Source organism: Styela clava, chromosome 12 (genome assembly GCF_964204865.1).
Source record: "Styela clava chromosome 12, kaStyClav1.hap1.2, whole genome shotgun sequence".
In the NCBI taxonomy this organism is placed as follows: domain Eukaryota; kingdom Metazoa; phylum Chordata; class Ascidiacea; order Stolidobranchia; family Styelidae; genus Styela; species Styela clava.
The window spans coordinates 18,038,844-18,057,982 of record NC_135261.1 but is presented as its reverse complement, the minus strand read 5'-3'; the positions used below and the strand labels follow the sequence as shown (position 1 = coordinate 18,057,982).

At 35.2% G+C, this 19,139-nt stretch overlaps 2 protein-coding genes across 2 annotated transcripts in view; both read left to right on the top strand.

Moving 5' to 3' along the window:
* LOC120329338 (insulin receptor-like) overlaps positions 1–19,139 on the top strand; it is a 71,588-nt gene that overhangs the window by 29,403 nt on the left and 23,046 nt on the right. Inside the window, exons 6-7 of the mRNA XM_039395937.2 lie at positions 16,798–16,997; positions 17,318–17,474. Of these exons, the coding sequence (XP_039251871.2) occupies positions 16,798–16,997; positions 17,318–17,474 (357 nt within the window). The remainder of the gene's footprint in view (positions 1–16,797; positions 16,998–17,317; positions 17,475–19,139) is intronic.
* The window catches only part of LOC120329351 (TRAF3-interacting protein 1-like), an 80,424-nt gene that overhangs the window by 50,780 nt on the left and 10,505 nt on the right, over positions 1–19,139 (top strand). The gene's annotated exons all lie outside the window — the stretch shown is intronic.

Here is a 19,139-nt window from a genome sequence, read left to right as displayed (position 1 = left end):
TACCATCATCAAAGGCAAATGAGTCACAGTGACTCATCTCCGCAATCCTTGTGTTACATTCCACTCATACCCTCTCAATTTTCTGGTGATTTATAAAACGAATGACTCATTCCCGCCATCAGTTGGGTCGGCAAGCTTGAAGCGTTGCCGTCAAGGTTTCGTCAATTCGCACAATACGAAATGGTTTATAAAAAAGAACATCCCGTAACCGAACATATGGCGTTATAAAGATTTTGTGGTATTTTTTTTCTAAAAGTTATCTGTTGTAATTAGGAAATAGCACCGTTCGCCATAATATGGGACCTTCTTTATACGTTGATTAATACAAAGCACTGGGCAAGTTTTGTTTCAATAATTATCGAATCTGTGAAATAGAGTCCATCTTCAAAATATTTTTCCCAGCGACAGTTATTTTTGATATCTTATGTCATATCTATTCAAAAACATATTGCCATAAACTGTTTTTCGTTCAACACCACATCCAAAAACTCATGCCCACAAACAAGATAATAACCTCACTCCGGATATGGTATTGGACGAGTTTCTTCCAATATTATCACAACCGGATCTTATGAAATATTGTCTATATTCAATAATATTTTTTTAGCAACAGTTATTCACTATATTTTGATACCAATACCATATTATGTCCATATTCATTCAAAACCAATGCACCATAGATTGTTATTCGTTGTAGGCCACACGTTAAACCTATCGCACACAAACAATAATAGAAGAATACGAGTAGAAATCTCGTATTTTATGTGTAATTCACTACCGCTTAGTTTTCCACATCGCCTCCAACTTTGCTTGAGTTTCCTCCACTACTAGGTTAAGTGCGCATCAATTTGCTTCGAGAAAAAACCCGATAAAAATAATTTTTTTGACCGCATTTCCATGTTAATGTGAGGCAGGGGTGGGCAATTTTTTTTTCACGAGGGCCGTATGCAGAAAATCATTTTTGCAAATGGCGCATGTGACGTCACAGTAACTATTCCTATTCATTATGACAATGTCGAATTTCATGGTGGCTGACATTGTTGAAACGAAGATGGAAAAATTTTAATATTATTTTAACAATTCAGAGCTTTCTCCAATAGCAAGGGGCCAAACAAAACGCTTTGCCGGCCGTAGTTTTCCCATCCCTTACTAAGGTGCTGAGAAATGAAAATACGTCGCTCCATAAGTGTGTACCAATATGGAGGTAACTAATTTTGTTCGCCTACTTACATCAAGTTGTAAAAATGGACTGAAACCTATGGGCAGGGGTTATATTCAATTGACTAACCCAGACAGAACTCGTAATAGAACTAAAATAGGGAAAACCGGAATAAAATATGGTACGGAAGTACCAAAAATGCTCTAGTTTTCAATTAGTTTGAAGTAAATATCTGTCAGAAACTCAGTCGTTTTCGTATGATGACGTTGTTTTGTAACACCTTCAAACGTCAAATTGTGTTTTGTTAGACATGAGAATCTTCCAAGTGGGGACTTTTAAATTACCGAGGCAATTTTCGTTTTATCTGTCTCGTCTCTAATGTCATTTTTGTCGCATCTTCATCGATCGTTCTCAACCAATAAGAACGCGAGTTTAAGGTGACGTCACTTGTTTTGATCCAAAGGACGCGAGAGAATTGGGAAACGATTGTTTACTCGAGTGTCGATAATGGAATTGACTCATTGAGGTTATCGTCCCGCGATTCCTAATATATAAATGTGAATATTGCGCTTCCAGTCGGCCATTTTGTATAATTGAAAATGACCACATGAGTGACTCAATGCCATATTGCCTTGGAACTGACCGTTTGATAAATGTATGCTCAATGTGTTTTCACGATTAGCTTATAAAAAATATTGGCGTTCCAGAAGTGTATGTAGCCTATGTATCAATATGGAGGTAACTAATTTTGTTCGCCTACTTCACATCATTTGTATAAAGGGACTGAAACCTGTGGGCAAGGGGTATGTATATTCATTTGGCCGGATTTGATTCACAGAACTCGAAAACTAAAATATTCTCAGTTCAACCGGAAAATCAGAATCAAATTATGGCCTAACCCTAACCTGGTACATACGGGAGTACTTTGCAGATTGTATGTCCAAGTTAAGTATTTTCGTGTTAATGCCAAGACTGGTAACCGGACGAGGACCGTGGTTCGTCGTATGAGTAAGTCGCCTTATCGACTTTCCTCCCCTTTCCTATCCTCCCCCACCTAACTTGCCAGCTAAAAGTGGCTTTCTGCGTTTTCCTAGTTTTGAAAAAGTGTTGTGCATGCGTCTTCAAGTAGTGAATGCGTTTCATCACAAATTTGTCTCTTATCTGAACTTCTATCTATGGTGTCAACTGTCCTATTTGTATTTCAAGTATGCACATAAACCGTGTTTCACTTTTGATTGGTTGTTTATTACTTTTATGAAAAGAACATCGATATATGTATAAGTTTAAAGAGAATCGCGACAATGTATTGTAATGGATTGGATGAAAATCGCCTGTTTATGGCCACTTCGATCAGTATTGGGCTATATATTGAAAGCTCCGATGCAGATGGGGATAAACGATAATATTAAGAAAAGTTGACTGAAATAAGAGGCCGTTTTTTGGGCATATTCGAAGCTCGATAAAAACGTCGCATTTTATGCCGTCTCATTGAATTTTCTATTTCAATTTTGCGGTAGAATTAAGTTGTGGTGTTTCTCGGTTTAAATAATATGTTTCTTGATGCGATTTCCGTAATGATATTCAACTGAAACTACGCGAAATCCTGTCATCGGGTTAGTAAGCGAAGAAAAAACTTCCTATGTCATCCAGTGTTTCTGAATATTTTATGGGATTGTTGAAATTTATTGACAGAACCCAGGTCAGTTAGAACCTATTTTAGAAACAACATAACTTTTGTGCAAAGCGTCTTAGATTATTGAAAATTTTGGGTACAATCATACACAAATAGATGTTCAAGTGTAAATAAAATTAAATAAATTTTCTTCTTTTTTCGTAAAAGTAAATAAGATATTTATGGGTCATGTTTTTCTTGGGTAACCCTGTACCTTAGAATTTCGCGTGTTCTGCCGTAAAACAACTTAAACTTGTCATTGTATATTATGTTAAACAGTGTTCTTCAAACTATTTTCATCACGACCCCCTTGGCACGGTAAAATTTTTTCGCGATTCTTAGGAATAAAATAAAACTGAAATAAAATTTATAATACAGGAAATAAAAAATAAAAAAGATAGAGACTATAATAATAATAACAGTGCCTTTAATGAGACCGATGTGTTCTTATATTCCTGCACAAAAGATCGAATCTTGGCTCTATAACGGTGATGGTGAGGTCTGAGTACTGATTCCAAATCTTTCAAATTTCATCGATATTTTGTTTTAAAATAAGTTAGTGTGGAAAGAGAATTTAACACGACCCCCATTTAGCCTTTTCGCGGCCCGCTGGAGGGTCGGGACCGCAAGTTTGAAGAGCCCTAATTGTAAAGATATGGTATAGTTGCATATTGTGATAAGTTTTTTTGAATCGTAAAATACAGAAATTCCACGAAAAATCTCCAAACAAAATGGCAGAAACAACTACCCATCGACAGATGACCTCAATGACATCCCCCGGAAGAGAGAGATAAACAATGTTCCCTTTTTCTGATCAAATATTTTTTTTATACATTTATTATGAAAATTTTCAATAAAAACACTCGCTATCGAACACGTTTATGATTTTATTTGATTCACTCGTATTTTTGACCACAGAAATCAATTTTAATCAATTTTAACAATTTTGAAAGAATTATTTTAGGCAACACTACGACTTGTTTTTCACAAATTCGCTAGCTAACATTCTTACGCATGACTCAAGCAATGACGCGTCCGGTTGGCCAAATGTTTCCAGGCAACCGGACGGCAGACGATTGGTAGAATCCACTTTTCTTAGTCTCGGCCGAACGTGATTATGGTATAATTAAGCTTGGACGACTCCAGGTCAGGACTTTATTTTTTGCCGTTTAAAAATCTTTCCCGCCCACGTTGTTCAGATGTGTTTCTACTTCAAGCCATTACTGTCCGTTCTCTTGTCCTTACCATGTTTATAACGAACTATTTTTCGATGAACTTTTCATTACTAGGGAATAGAAGTCCAAATTTTGGATGTCAATTTTGATATTTAAAATCGTTTTTTTTGGCTAATGAAAATGGTAGCTTCGTTCAATAATATGATATTACCGTATTGAAGCTTTAATCCCGACGCATTGAAATATCCATAATGCTTGTTATTTTACACATTTTCTGAAAAACATTGTCAAAAAATTTTTCTGAAAATTTTAAAATTTTCAAATTTTTTGTTCCTGGTAAATAGACAACAACTTTATTGTACAGTACAGTGTGGTGGTGAGGTGACCTGCGACAATTCCCATGTATTATTTATTTATGTTGACGAAAGTGTTTTTCTATTATAAAGCTATGAATTTTAAACAGGCATATCAAAATCGCTGATTTGAATTTTTACTCGTTTTTTTTTCGATTACAAATTACCGTAGGTTTTATATCGACGTTCTGACTACCCGTTCCATACGACTATATAAAACTGATATAATCGCGTTTTTAAAGTGATCCAAAAATCCAGGTAATTTGGAACATATTCTGGCGCAGTGGTTTTGAACCGGTGTGGCGCGCCCACATAGGGGGCGTAGACCATTTTTGAGGGGATTGTGAAAAATAAAAATATTTGTTAGATTTGATCTTGCCCGTCTTTTAAAACTTTCCATTTATTACATTATTTACGTTCCATCCACGTATTTTCAACGTGTTTTTTGGAACAAAACATACTTTGGTCTTACTATCTGTTATTGTTAGCTAGTTATTTTTGAGGTGGGGCGCCAGACTTGACAATTTCTAAAAGGGGGACGCGGCCTAAAAATTTGAGATTCACTGTTTTAGAGAGAACATAACTTTTGCGCAAAGCGTCCTACAATACTGAAACTTTTCAACACGATCAAACAGAAATTTAAAAAAGTTTTCATTTTCGTAAAAGTCATTAAGAAATGTGTGATGTGTTTGGTTACCCTGTATCATTCAATATTGAGTGAAATTATCATTCCAGTCCTTTCGATTTTTAATGTTGGAGACAGATATGTATTATACAGTACCAATTTGAATATTCGTTTATAAAATTTTTGTCAATGAACAGTGCGTCTCCCGCGTAGTCTGTTCTGGCGTTTTATTTTCCTATGAGTAATACCACGCGGACATTATTTGGATAGCGCTTCCTACTACTTGATATTGAAACTCATCTATTCATTCATAAGTATCCAAACACAAACTATAGCTCAAAAGGCGTCCAAGCTAGTTATTTTCTCTTTATCTATTCTATTCTCTCGTCAATGGATTCTTAGCATTTTTGAAAATGACCTGACGGTTGATTCCGGCGTCTGTTATTGTGTCAAATTCCGAACAAAGTTCGAGAATTTTGAATTTGTTTGGGTGTGTCGTCGCCATCAGATTAACACGGTGGCGCATTTGGTTGTTCACAATGTTACTATCTCGCCTCATTCACGTTAGATAGATGTCAACAATAACATAAATGAATATGAAAGCCTTCTGCTGTCTCTTGCACACAAAGTGTACATATGGATCGTTTTGTTATTCCGTTGTTGGTATTTTTCTTTTATTGTTACGAAAAAAATCGCTTTTCTCATTAACTACTGGACTAATTGCTTTGAAATTTACAGTGGTTAAAGATTATAATTTTCACTAAAAGTCTATTACTTCTATATATTCCGAAAATCTCTGTGGGCTCTATGGCATTCATTTTTGTGTGCAATGCCGTCATCACGAATTGCGCACCTTGTGGCGGTTCCGCTCTCGCGTTAGTTGTGAAGACTGCCGTATCGGTAGTCTACTGTGGCTGATTACGTACCCGTACTACTTCGTTTTGGCTTACCATATATTTCAGCATCGCTCTCTTGTTAAATATATGCAAGTATTTTCCCGGAACCAAGTGGGTGTGAACCGTTACTACCTGAAACAATACTCCTGAAATTACAATACTTTATATTTGAAGATATAAGTTGTAGATTCTAGAAGTTTTGGAGTGTTTTTTCGCTTTGGATATCTCGTCAAACATTCACTCAGTCGCGCAGAAGTGGACGGCGCGAGAATAAGTTATTCAATATTGAATCAACTCCGATTTTGTTGCGTAGTCTTTATCTCTAGTCTGGGACTTTCCCGTATTCAAATTTGCATGTTTTGAGTTGTTTTTCTTTGAAAGGTTTTTACATTTACTAGAATTTTTTCGCTGTACCACGCCCACCATCGACAATAACAAGTTTTGAATAATGAATGGCTAGATGACAAACAAGTTGAAATGTTAATATGCAGGATATGTTTTTTCCTTTTAAATTCAATGGATGTTTTGAAATAAACGAAACTCACGCTATTGTTTCCCGAAAAATCGCGGATATAGAAGCACGAAATATAACATCAGAATATTTTCATTTAAAAACTAACTAACTAAAAGATGTTGTGTTCAAATCTTGAAATGGAACTTTGATGATCAAAAATTTTCATAGTAGACCCTGGCCCTCAGAAGAAAGTAAAGAAACACAACTTCTGTTTGTACCTAAAAGTTTCAGTAAGAACGCTTTGCCCGGAAGTTATGTACTTTAAAATATGTTCCAAATTACACGGGTTCTGTGTTTTTGGATCACCCTGCACAATAGCCACGACGATGGCCACCGTGATGATCTAATCCATGAATTTCATTTCTGGATGTCCATCTATATCTCTAACCTAACCTTGAAGCCATTAGTCCTTACTGGAGGCATATAGATTCCGTCATGGCTTTTCAGCGTACAGGCCTCAAAGTAAAATGTCTTCTTGTGCATGATAATGTCAATGTTACATAATAAATCTAAATATGTCCAGATCTTTGCATTATAACAAATATTTAGGCACTAATGCAGGCCCATAAAAATCATGAAAACGAGAATAATTCCGATTTCAAATGGATTTGAGTAAATTTTGATAAATATTGAGATCGGCTGTAACTGTGATTATTATTTTTATAAAATATTCTTTGATCAAGTTTTTTAAAATATTTAGCTAGCGCATAGATCATAGATAAGCATATCATATTGAGGTAGGAAAAACAAGTGTAATTCGCCATAAAATACTACTAAATATCACATGGCCCAGGGATGATCACAAGATATAATTGTTTTGCAAGTTGGCAACACGGAAACGGAAACAGCTGAATTTTCAAGGAATTATAAACAATATTTAGCTCGGATGTCTGCACTCGTCTAGACACTCCCTACCGTCCTACTCGTTCTGTTTTTATTCATGTTAATAAACCCAGAATAGGATATCGTTCAATGCACGTGCACCACGATAAATTGTGGGCAGTTTTCGTTATGTCTGCTCATTTCTTCGGCTCCTTTTTTTATGTGTTTTATCTAGGATAGAAATCGGCAAAAAATTTGAATTAATGATTTTCAAAGACGAGTTATATATTGCAAGAATTCACATAGTTCAAAATTTTAATTTTGTTTGAAATATTTTTTATGGCATTTAGAATATTGCCTCGTCAATCAAATTACACATTTCTTAATTTTGCTACAAAATATATATTTCATAGATTATTTTTAGTTAGGTACAATTCCTTGTGAATTTATTATCGTAATATTTCTTCTACGCGATCCAAGGTCAATAATTTAGTCGCAAACGATTCTTATCGCAGCTTTATTTTATTTTTATTTTTTTCCAACATTTTTCGTTCGTTGTCTGCGGTTGATGGTTGTTTTTGAGTCTGTGAATATTTATCGATCCAGTCCGAGTTCAAAGTCGAAATAATATTTTTATCATTCCGAGAATCGATCATGCATGAAACGTGTTAACTCATGTCATAAAGATACAAGATAATTGTTTTTCATGCTTGGTCAGCGTTCCAAAACGCCCCGACGAGTTTATGGCATTTGGCTCAAGTTTTGACGACAATATTCCGAATGGTTTTAGCGAGAACGTATTGTGAAGGGGATTATGGGAGCAATGCGAAAACAGACCGAATGTGCAATCAATTCAGCTTTGCAGTCTGGACTATGAAGGAATTAAAAATGTGGCTTTTTCTTTGTTCGTCAACAACTTTGCACAGTATTGAATTTATCAATTCTGTATTTTACGAGTATGCAATCTGTCACAGTAGACCAAACGTATCGCAGTCTTCAGGACTTCGCCTGACCCCTAACGCAAACGCGGAACTGCCGCAAGGTGCGCAAATTTTAATTTTGATGACGTCATCGCACACATAAAACGAATCCCACTGAGCCCACAGAAATTTTTGAAATAAATAAAAGTAATAGCTTTCAAAATACTATCTTTAACCTCTGAAAATTTTAAAGCAATTGATCAAGTAGTTAAAAGAGAATTCGATTTTTTCACAAGAACAACAACAACATAAAAACAAAACGATATGTATGTCCACTTCTTGTCACGGTAAATTACGTTAGCTTGGTGGCAAAATGTCATCATCTAAAAGTCATCATTTAAAATTCAAGATGGCGTCGATCGACTATCGTCAACCTCTGGTAACCACCATCATAAAATACTCTCACGATATTGTCGAAAAACAAACAGACGATATCGCGTACTTAGTACCCACCACACACATCAGACTGCGGTTCAGAAAATTCAAAAGAATATATATAATGCCTTGCTTGGACGAAATTGATCGACTATAAAATCATCGCGAGAGTTCGATCGATACCTTGTTTTCGCGTTTTGCGCATGGTGGAGATTAACCCGTTACTCGCTTTGAAGATCATACCATCTTAATTCCTCTCAAACGAGTGTTCATTATTGTTGCGCTCAACTATAAACATCGGAAAATTTACACATTTTTATATACGCCCATGCTTGGTTTGTTAAAACGAAATTGCTAGAAAATTTTAGCGAGTTTGTTTGTAATGTGTTAATTTGTGGCCACCTTGTTTTCGCCTAGCTCGTGCCCCCAAATCGACCCACACGGTCTGCGGTATTCTTTATTATACTGTATTCCGTTTTCGGTAAAAATACATTCCACTCTGCATCGCCCATGAAGAATGATGTCACAAGCTTATCACCAATCAGGATTCACTTTGCGTGGAGTAAGAGGCGGGGTCTCGTTTTCGAACAATCATATCTAGTTCGACGATTATTATTTGTTTGCAAACAATTCTTGTATATTTTGGATATCATGACATCACGCATGACGTAACAATCACAAGCAAAATAGCTTTTCGGATAGTGATTTATCTATTATGACATTATTTTTTCAAAATTCTTCATCTACTTCGTGGATTCAATAAGTACTTTTTCGATGAAAAATAAATTATTCTCCGCATATTTCACATCGGTTCGCGAATGACGTCACAACTTGAAACTGACGTCATAGACTTTTGTTTTGTCATACAAAACTTGAAGATTCGTGTATGCTTTGGCCAACTATTATAATTTCATATGCGATAATTCTCAGTTTTATATTTTTGGGAATTCTTATTTATTTTATATTTAGCAGGGCCTTTTTCAACACTCAATATATTTAAAATTCATTCAGCAAAATTGTAAAATGAAAGAGAAGACTGGCAGTACTGAATTGGGATTTTCATCTTATTCCGTTTCATTTGTGATTTGTTTACGCCAAATTCGACGTGGCGTACGTACTTAGCATCCGCCCACGCTACGGGTTAGGGGTCACTCCTATTTTGTCCAGTGCAATAACATATGGTGGACGTACGCACAATACTGGAATTGAGCCCTAAGAAATTGTTGAATCTATCAAACAGGATACGATGATAAATTGAGTTATTCTTATTGATTCATACTTGACTTATGTTCAGCCGAAGTTGAGTTTATAAAAAAAAGTCGAAATCAATTATTAATGTATATTGTAGATTCTGTCTTGTTAGTAAATGAACACACAGATGATCAAATATGTAAAAAAAGCGTTTTCCAAGTATGAACCGCGTATAGATATATGCGTACCACACTTGAAATGGTGAAATTTAGCGGATTTTCACAAATGGGAAAACAATCGCAAGAAAAGAAGTTTTTATTTTGACGTTTGAAAAGTAATAGTAGAATATTTGCAAGCACAAATTTCCGCAAAATGGAGTGCCCTCTATTATACCATATGTGAAGCGTCCATCGATGAGAACATGCAACAGGGACATTTCCCCTTTCACCCTTTTTTTCTCACATTTTTCTGCCCATTTTGAAACTCTAAATTCTCGTCTTCAGTACGTATAATATGGCACATATATCGAGTTGGTGGTTTATATTGTGTATACAAATACGTATCACAATTTACAATAATACTAAGTAAGTCAAGAATATTAGCAATACTACACGCGAAAACGAAGTAAAATTTAGTCATTTGAGAAGAAGTCCTTCCTGGTTTAGAAACAATATTTTAAGGCTTTATAACAAATATAAATTTATATTTAGACAAATTGAAATTATGTTGACGAATCATGTTTTTCGTATTTTAGGACCCGATTTTTGGATTGTTATTACTTTATTATATGAGTAAGTATATGAGTTTTCTTCATAAACTTCTAAATCGAACAAAACTATTTCAGTTACATTACTAGTCATTTTCATGTAACATTATTGACTTTATTGAAACATAACGAGGCCAATTATGCTTTTTTCATTTAGTATTTTGTCAATCGATTTCCCGATTTGGTCGGTACCAAACGGGTTAATATTTATTCGAAGGAATGTTCATATTGTCGAAAATATTTGCTTTCCAATTGTCTACGTTTCGTCACTAGATATACAAGTCACTTGCTTTTGTTTGTTTTCGCACGATGGTGTGCTCTGGAGATGTCCCGATTTCATTTTTCTCATCGAGCATGGCCCATTCAAAATTCCCGTCTTCATTCACACGGCCTAAATATAACAAATGATTCGGAAAATATGTAATATTGTGATATTTATTAAGGTTACTATAAAATATTGTGGTGGTTACTAGTTTCGACAAGTACATTGTGGTAAGGTTAAAAACATTTTTATTTAAATTGATTTCACCTTTCAAAGAGTATTCTTCCTCTTCTTCTTGTGACCGTATGGAAAAATCGCTTTTTTCATTCAACCTACTCGACCAATCGCTTTGAAATTTTCAATGGTTATTGCATTTTTGTCATGGTATTTTTCGCTTAATGTCTATTACTTTCATTTCTTTCAAAAATTTCTGTGGCCTTCATGGGGTTTGTTTTTTGTGTGCGATGACATCATCTAGTTTAAAAATTGCGCTCATTATGGCGGTTCCTCTTTTGCGCGAGTTGATTTTTGGTGGTCAGTTGTACGGTATCGGTGGCCACTGTGACAGATTGCGTACCCACTCCATTTTTCCATGTATTTGAGCATCGCTCTCTTGTATGCACTTACAAAATATACACATGCTACAAAATACTATTAATTCCAATGGGTACTTCCGTAATGTGTGTACCAGGTTAGGGTTTGGCCATAATTTTATTCTGATTTTTCCTATTTTAGCTCTATTACGAGTTCGGCGACTGTCTGTGTTAGCCAAGTGAATATACCCTCTGTCCATAGGCTTCAGGCCCTTTACACAACTTGATATACAGCAGGCGAACAAAATTAGTTACCCCCATCATTGGTACACACATTTCTGGAGCGCCGTGTGCAATGTACTTGAATCAATTATCAGGAAATTCCATAGGTTTTCTTATTTTTTTATTTATTAAGATTCGAAACTATTTTCTGAATACGTGCCTTCGCCCGCCCCACCCACACCCTTTACAAATAAAAAGCGATAACCGAATAATTATTCAATGCCAATCATCGGCCATAGGTATGCGAAGTACCCCATACTTACACATATTTTAATATATAAACTAATATTCCAGGCTGGGAATGCATTTGTAATTTTCCGCAATTGACTATATGGTAATAATTAACGAACCGCGTCGTCTACTTAGACGTTAACCACTCAAGTAACACTTTCTTGGCCACATGAGTAGTTATTCTAATCACGTTATAATTATAGACCATCCGGTGAAGGTTAAATGAGGGCGAACTTTGGTAACGGATATACAATTAATTCTTCCACAAAAGCGTGCAAGTTGAATATCGCGCTAAAAGATGAAAATGATTGAAAAAGAGTTGTATAACGAAACGCGACAAAATAAAAATTCATGGAATGTAGTTTCAATTGTGTTGATTATGTAATATTCTTACATCCATCCATATTCCAATATATTACTAGTATAAATAAGTATTTTTAGATTTTTGATTTCGAATGTAATTTTCGTTCAGGTAGATGACTATAAATTAGTATACTTTTAACGATACTGTAACTAACTGTATTGCATGTTTTCGCTGGAGACGAGTTTTCAAAATCACCGATTCGGGAGTCGAAATTTCATACATTCAGTGATGACAGTAGATTTCAAAATTCCCTTCAGAAACTCATTAAGCATCAAGTTTATCAAGCGTTTTTAATAATCTAATAAATGTGGCTTGTCTACGCCAATATTTTCCTAATAAAATTTGATTTTCTACGAGTTCTGTACTGTAGTCGGAGTTACAATTTTTCTTAACCAGAGTTGAAGTCGAATTTTTCCTCGCTTGAGTCAGAGTTGTAGTCGAATTTTTCTCAACTCTAATTCGGAGTCGAATTTTTCTCTGTTTGAGTCAGAGTCGGAGTCGAATTTTTTTTAATCCGGAGCCGAAGTCAAAGTCGAATTTTTTCAATCCGGAGCCGAAGTCGGAGTCGAATTTTTTTCATCCTCTAGTCGGAGTCGAATTTTTTTCAAACCGAAGTCGAAATTTTTTCAATCCGAAGTCCAGAGTCGATAGTTAATTTTCTCCGACTCCTCAGCCTTGATTTTATCTCCAGTCTTCCCTGATTCATAACTTTCAAAAACTGCCAGATCATCTTAGTTACAACAGGAAGAATGCTAATGTTAATTTAGAGCGGCAGGACCGATTTAGCCTATGTCACATTTCAAGATTCTGATATAGACACCGCCCTGATTCCAAACGAAAACAGCTTTGAAACCAAATCAAAAGATGTCCGTCCCCTGGTCCATAATCAGAGAAAAATTAAAAGGTCAATTTTCGAAAAACCGCACATGAGCTAAGGTTGGCTTCACTGTGGCGATTTGGCTCTCTTATTCAGGGTTCATTTTCGAAGAATAGGAAGTCTTCCTTGACCCGAACGGAAAATTGGTATTATGAAGTCAATCATTGGTAATATTTATAATGGTTTTCGACATTCGTTCCAAAACCTACACAATTTTTCGTTCCATCCGAAGTTGCGCATTTCATCCTGGCATACCGCAATGACACGTACGAAAATTCGGGTTACTACATATCAAATTTTTGATACCCAACCAAGCATGGATATTTACTTAACACTCTTCCTATCACATTTTATCTGTGGTCCAAACCTGAAAAAGTAAACACAATTACTTCGACATATTTTGTTTTTGAATAATTCTCTGGGGTACTCCACTCCTATCATCTGCTCTTTTTGTTTCTTTAGTTTAACGGTGCCGAGTTCGTTTCTTATATTTAACTCACCAACCCCATAATGGATCGAGGACGCGCGACCGCCTACTTTTCTCGTGTTTCGCCGCTTGTTATGTTGAATTCCACTAGGGCAGTGTTCCCCAGGTCTATTTATGATAGTTATATCCTGGTACAGAAAGTTGGTACTTTAATAGAAATGACAATATGTGTTAAAATCGAATGTATAATAATAGCGGAAGAGGTAGTCCCTAAACTGTTATTTCTAAATTTCATGAAATGTGCGAACCATTACGGTTAAAACTGATATTTTCTCATTTTTATTATCAATAAATAATACACTATGAATTGGATAAGTGCAAGCTGACCCCCAAAAACAATACCCATAATTTTCCTGAATACTTTTGGGTGAATATGTTTTAGTAAACTAGGACGCTTTGCGCAAAAAGTTATGTTCTCACTAGACTATGTTTCAAATGACCTGGGTTCTATTTGTTAGAGTCATCCCTTAGAAAAAAAAACATCAGAAACGGTATGAAGCATACCGTGTAGTTGAGCTCCGTGGGTAAGGGCAATGCCGAAAATATTGTCTTCTAACCCAGCAGGGTCCGCTTGTTGCAGGGCCCTGATTGGAGTGAAATGAGTTCAAATATGCAACATGAAAAAAGTTTTTGCCAAAAATTACATTTTGCCCAGTTTTAGTGACTATTTCTATTTTTATATAGACGATAAGGGTTGTCCATACAAAAATAGAGCAGCCAGACCTAGGTTTTAGGAATCGCATGTAGAAAAAACCGTTTTTATTATACGAGTTATTATATGAGTTGATTTTGAAACCCTATTTACTAAACCAGCCCAAACTCTCAAAAACTTTCTAAAGCAATGTCTATGTTATAGAAAAAAAAAACATTCAGGGAGAATAATTAGAGTAGTTCGCTTGCCAGATGTCTGGTGTGAAACGGACAGTGGTCCATCTTTTGTTACCTTTTACAAATCAAATTTAAAAATCGCCAGTTTTTAATCTATGGGAACACTTCCATATTGAGGACTGAGCGATAGGTCTGCCGTGAAGGACTTGTTTACTTCGCCAGATCACATTCTGACGTCACCACGTGACAATGTGCTCATCCATTTTCTACCTCTTTTTATTATCTCACTTTTTCTTATCCTGCTCTTTTAGGAGAGAGGAGTGAGATAGCGTTGTTTTTTTCTGGTCGGTGATGGGAGTTCGATCGAGCTTCGCGCGTTATGTAATTAGGGTTGAAAAATTTGTCAAAAATGGTATTTTTACACTCGTATTTTATGTATTATACCACTAAAAATTAATTACCCCCAAAAAATAAACTCATCGCTAATTTATATCTTCATTTTAAATAAATACCACAACTATGTGAAATGATTCTCTCTTACCAAGATACTGTTTTTATAAATTCAAAAATAAAACAGCCAAACTTGCATTGACTCTAAAATTCTAGTTACTTTTACTTTCCTTAATATATCATATCATATGACGGTCGCAAGATATATATAAACAGTAAATACAGCATCCGTTATCATACTTGGTTTCCGAATTTTCATCGGACAATCACGTGACCGACGATATGGTCAACCTATGTCAAAAAATGGTCACTATTGGTCATAAGCTTCAAAGAAACCGCCCATTTTTTTGGACGAAATTAGGTCAATAGACGAATCGTTGTTAAATCAATTTCTTGGGAAAACGAAAACAACAACAATTATATGAGTGTAAAACCAAGCCTACCTGGGTTAACATCTGGCTTATCTACCAAGCATGGATCGAAGATAAACCGCTGTTAATATGGACATCCAAAAATATAAACTATAATTTTATTTATTTTACTTGAATATAATAAAGTTTTGCTGCAATAATATCACACTTTGCAATTTCCTAATCTTCGAAATTTCTGCAATTTTGTAGTACTCATCAAATAGATCGATTGCTGCTTATTTGGCAAGTATTTTGCGATTTTGACTGCCTTGTTGTACTATTATCAGCTAAAGCCTTTGCAAATTTTGCAATTCCAGGCAAAATAGCAATTCAAATACCAATATATATTCTCAGAAAGGGGTATTAAACTTTGTATTGAGGAAAATTGAGAACAATACTACCCCCGATGTAGCAAATTTAGAACGGAAACATTCAATGTGTTACTATTCAGATTTGCGGAGTTCTTTGAAATGCAAAATTTCTTTTGATGCTTTGCAATTGTGCAAAGTCAATCAGAAAATATGATAAGGCAAGATATGCCAGAGTAGAGCCAACTTACTTTTTTATGGAAAAACGCATTTTTGTAATTTTCAGATTTATACAGCCAAAGCTAAAAAGTTACATAGGAACTATCTAAAATGTGATTTATTACAAAACGGCTCAAACCCAGACCGAAAGATGGCCAAGAATCCATAATGACTGAAAAAGCTCATTTTTGAAACATGTGACATAAACTGATCTGATTTTACTACTGACATTGTGATGTGCTAAATAAAAACAGTTAATATATTACCGAAAAAGTTTCGTGCCAGATTTTTCGTTTACTTCAAGTGGATAAGGGAGTTAAGATTCTTGCACTTTTCTTGTTGGGCTTTGACTGGGTTGGTCTGTGTATTATCTTGAAACCAAAAATATTTCCACCGTGTGAAAAGTCATATGTAATGCTGTCGGATTGTGCGATATTAACATGTAGTATTTATCCAGTATGTTTATATTATTTTGACGGTGAAAGGTGAAGAATTTTTTACGTGATCTGAAGATGACAAGCGAATTAACAGATAATGCAAAGCGCTTGTACCAACGACGAAATCTGAAAGTATTTTGCGGTCTCGGAGATTTATTTAAACGTCTACTTATTACTTAATTTCGAAAATCGGCTTATTTTTGGAGAATTCGTTGTAATTGTACATCAGACGCTGATCATTCATGAATAGTGGCTTATAATATGTGTTTCAAAAGGGATTTAATTTGTGAAACATGTGATCTGTTGAAGTCATTACTAGATGATCGGAGTTTCCCTTCGATTCGTGCCTATTTAACTGCTCTGTGTTGACACCTAGTGTTGGTTTACGTTCATAGATTTTGTACTGATTCTAGGAATTTTTGTTGGAATCGGAGACGTAGCTAGAGTTGAATTTTTAAATTGCCGAGTTAGAATTGGAATTTCATGTTTCCAATATTGATAATGAGTAGTGACTCGAGTCCAACTCAAGCCATCTCACCGCTGAGTTTTTCATTAAAATTAACCCTTTACTCTTTTAACAGGAGAGTGTCCAAACCACACCTGTCCACCTACAAATCTACCAGCAACATGTAACAACAATGCCCCTACGAAACAATGCAAGTGCCACAAGCAGTGTTTAGCTGGTTGTACAAGACCAAACAATCGATCAGCATGTATTGCTTGCAGATACAAATATCATGATGGAACGTGTGTCAGCAATTGTCCGCATGGAACCTATTTGGTAAGAGTTTGGAAAAAATTAGTATTATATAAATTCATTTGTATCTCAGTTAAGCAGCATATTCGAATTTAGGCGAAAGCGGAACCGCCACAGGGAGCGCAAATTTTTAATTTTGATGACGTTGTGGCACACCAAAAATGAATTCCATAAAGGCCACAAAACTTTTTTGGTCATTTAATCTTAAATTGCTTTGTTTCGATTTTTGTTTGTCAATTTTTGGTTTTGGATATTTTGTGCTTATTCTTGTTTGACAAAATTTTTATAAATAAATAAAATAACACAGTATTGTACTTTATTATCAACATTTCATATTATTTTAGATTCATGATTGGTTATGCATTGCGAAAGAAGAATGTCAGAGGCTTGATTGGCATTTCTTGGGAAACGTTTGTCGATTTCAATGTCCAGCAGGATATCAAGTGGAATTTCGAGATTGTATGAGAGTTTGTGTGAAATGTACAACGGATTGTGGTCAAGGTAAGAATGTAACTTTCATTATTAATAAATAAATTCAGATTCATAGTGTAGTACAACAGTTAAGGACTTCAATAAAGCATTGTTGCTCGGATGGAAATAAATAGCAATCTGCCCGATACAGAAGACAAAACTTGAAAACAATCATTCAATATGCCAAGTTAGGCCAAAATTACATTACTCTCGTAGTGTGTGTACCCGGTTAGGGTTAGGCCATAATTTTATCCTGATTTTCCTTATGTTTGTTCCATTATGAGTTGGGGGCTGTCTGTGTTAGCCAAGTGAATATACCCCCTACCCATAGGCAGGGATGGCCATTTCCGAATACTAAACTATTCCGAATACATTCTAAAATAATGTTTTCGAATCTGGAATTCCGAATACATTCTAAAATCGAAAATAACACATTTTGTTTTAGATTATAAAACCAAGTAAAATAGGAAATAAGCTTCAATAGAAATATCAGGGTAAAGCCACAAACCAACAATATATGTATACAAAGTAATTGATAGTTTGTGGTTATTATGTTCAGCATATTGTTAAGTCTGAAATTAGCAATAAGTTAGAGGATAGATGACCACTACTGCCAGGCGCGCAGCCAGGATTTTCAAAATCGGAAATTCCCATTGCCGCCTGCAGCATCCACCGCGATTCCGCGCTCGTTATAGGAGCCGTAGTTTCAGCGTATAATGATCATCCTGTCACGTAAATTTTTCAATCCATGACAACTACGAAATTCTAGAATATCTTTATATATTAATTTAATGTGTCCAACGTAACTCGCGGTTGCTTCTTCTTACATCAAAATAAAAACATTACTATTTGGTCCACGGCGTTAATACGTATTTTTGCAATCTTGCCAACTCGTTATCGCCGTTAGAAAAATCTCAATAACTGATATAAAATCCTGCAAAGTACAACTTCATTTCATACAATTAGTATACATATTTAGTATACATTAGTATACAAGTTTAGCAGTAAATTAAAAATACATATTTATCGCCGCGATTACTCCACCTGTTGATAAAAGAGCCGACTTTTACAACGAATAATATAACAACAAATATATATTTTTCTGTTGTGCAAAGTGATTAATTCGTGACCGATACGGGCATATTTAAAGTGTCTTGCTTTATTAATTTAATTGTTTTCAATTTAACCTGCGGTTGCGTCGACAAAATAAAATCCTCACCACTCTTATTTGCCATGGCAAACCGCGGACATGAAAATAAAAATGTGTGGTAAACTGCCCGAGTATATATTGTTTTGATCCGTATTTTGCGAATTCGGCAAATTTGAGATGTGTAACACTGACTCCGCTCAATCGAAATGCCGCCACTCCGATTATTTTTGAGATAAAACCGTTCGAAAAATCCATAAATCTGCCGTAAAATCTCGGAGTCAAATTTATTTCAGCACAATAAAAATTGATTGAATATACTTTAGATTAATTATATTATATATATTTTCACAACCCGGTAAAAGTCGCGTTTCAAACCTTGTATAATGTTAACACAAAAATTTTCGACGGCAATTTAATTAAGGTAATGGATAATCAGACAAATCCCGCCCTCAAGTAGTGACGATATGTTTCTAAACGCCGACTAAACATAATGTGGAAATTTTGCGATTTTCACTGCCTAGAAAAGCGTTTTTTAAACTGTCGCG